The 2,108-nt window shown below is 27.1% G+C and overlaps 1 protein-coding gene across 1 annotated transcript; it reads right to left on the bottom strand.

Moving 5' to 3' along the window:
• Positions 1-1,157: 1,157 nt before the first annotated feature.
• Positions 1,158-1,833, bottom strand: LOC114181090 (stress-induced protein KIN2-like). Its single transcript, XM_028067431.1, has 3 exons — positions 1,731-1,833; positions 1,569-1,637; positions 1,158-1,391 (listed from the first exon to the last, which is right to left on the bottom strand). Exons 1-3 carry the CDS (start codon positions 1,782-1,784, stop codon positions 1,317-1,319), a joined length of 198 nt encoding a protein of 65 aa, XP_027923232.1. The 5' UTR covers positions 1,785-1,833; the 3' UTR covers positions 1,158-1,316.
• Positions 1,834-2,108: the final 275 nt, after the last annotated feature.

Below are 2,108 nucleotides of genomic sequence, written 5' to 3'. Positions count from 1 at the left end.
TAAAACAAATGTGTAATCTCACTCATTTCGGTGTAAATGGAAAAAAAAATTCACGTTAGAGTTTGAAATATAAGAAACTAAATTGAGTTTTTTATATCAAAAAGATAAATCAAACTGAATAAAATAATTAAAATACCTTTTTTATTAAGTTACAATTGTAATTTTAAGGTTAAATTATTCTTTTGGTTTTTTATTTGTCACGTAATGTCAATTTGGTTCTTTTTTTTTATCTCAATTTAGTTCTTATTTTTTTTAAAATGATTTAATTTGGTCTTTACTGTTAGTTTGACTAAACGATGTTAAAATCAATGTCACGTGTTAATTAATATTTTTTTTACACGTGTCACTTTGCAATTGTGCCACGTGTCAAAATGATTCAATTTGTTTCTTATAATTGTTTTTAGTTTCAATTTAGTCCTAATTTTTGTAAAAGTAGAACAGTATTATCCCTCCTTAAATTGAGACTCAATTTATTTTTTCTGTAAATCTTATGGTTATATTTTTACTAAAATTAACGTTTCTATTAATAATATTTCTAAAGATATTTTCAAATTAACTTAAATTTTATACAAAACGTTAAATTTGAGTTTTGTTTTAAATTTGAAATTTAGTTCTTAAACTTATGTGTGACACAATTGTGAAAAAAATAAAAAAATTCAAAAATTCAAAAATAAAAAAAATCACAAATTGACATGTGGAGTTGGCTTTAAGATTGTTTGGTCAAAATTGATGGCAATGACCAAATTGAATCATTTTAAAAAAAAACAAGGACCAAATTGAGACAAAGAAAAACTAGAGAACTAATTTGACATTACTTGACAAATATAAGGACCAAAAGAGTAATTTAACATAATTTTAATTAAGTGAAAAATGTTTCAATTCATCCAAAAAAAAAATGCTTTGCATTCAAAATTCCAAAATGTTTGCCTAATAGAATTTAAAACAAATTGTAGGACTGAGAAGTAATTTAATTGATAGATAAACTTGTTGCTTGTTGAAAGGAACTCAACAAAATGTACTTATAAATGGCTAGATCTAACATTTTGGTGTTAGCAATGTCTTTCTACAAGATTTTAGAACCATTCATATTTAAAACTTTGAGTCTTTGATCATTAAAAAATCTGGTTTCCCAAATCAAAGGAAAATGGTTACATTTGAAATAAAATTGAATGATGTTTCTACAAATTGAAATAAGATAAGATGAATACATCTAATATAAAAAAAGAATGATATTTCTACAAAATATGTAGATGAACAAAAATAAGGTTTATTTGAAGGGAAGAAAGTCAAGCATAATTAACGATCCATTTAGCTTTTTAATTCTTTGAATTCAAAGCACTCTTGATAGAATCAGTAGCTCCTTGTGCCTTTTCCTGCATTTGTTGCCCAGCCTATACACAATAAAATACACTTACTTTTATCATGCATTTTATTTTCTAATTCAACAACCATGTAAGACTCTTTACATTCGAATGTCAATATGAATATTATTGTAAATATGGATTAAACATGAATGTTACAACATGCTTTGATTTAGATAAAAGTTGGGAAACAAAGAATAGAAGAACCTGTTGCATGGAATCTTGAGCAGAATGAGCAGCATCGCTAGCCTTGTCCATCATGTTGCTAGCCTTTTCCTGCAATATCATACAAAAACCTTTCAATGATTTATGAATATTGAGCATGCGTGAACATCAACACACTACAAAGAGAAGAGGTTGAAGGTAGACCTGAGCTTGACCCTTGGCTTGCCCAACATTGTAGCTTGCATTTTGGGAGTCCATCTTATGTTGAATGAAGAATCAAGTGTTGTTAATTAGTGTTAATTTTTCTTATGCATATTTTCCCACTCTTTGTTGTGGTTTATATAGTTTCTCAATGCATTGCATCTTTGAACAAGTGTTTGATGTTCACGTTTTCTTGCATAATTGTGATCCAGAGTTTCCTCCTTAACTTGTGTTTCCAAGAGCACATGTTAAACCAATTGTGGAAAGTGATTTTCACATTTATGATCAACATAAATATACGGGTGTTTCATATCGTAAAAAATAGTGTCTCTTAGAGAGAGATAACATACAATTAGTTCAAATATCTTAAATATTTAAAAA

This window comes from Vigna unguiculata, chromosome 4 (genome assembly GCF_004118075.2).
Source record: "Vigna unguiculata cultivar IT97K-499-35 chromosome 4, ASM411807v1, whole genome shotgun sequence".
In the NCBI taxonomy this organism is placed as follows: Eukaryota; Viridiplantae; Streptophyta; class Magnoliopsida; order Fabales; family Fabaceae; genus Vigna; species Vigna unguiculata.
This window is presented reverse-complemented; position numbering and strand designations above follow the sequence as displayed.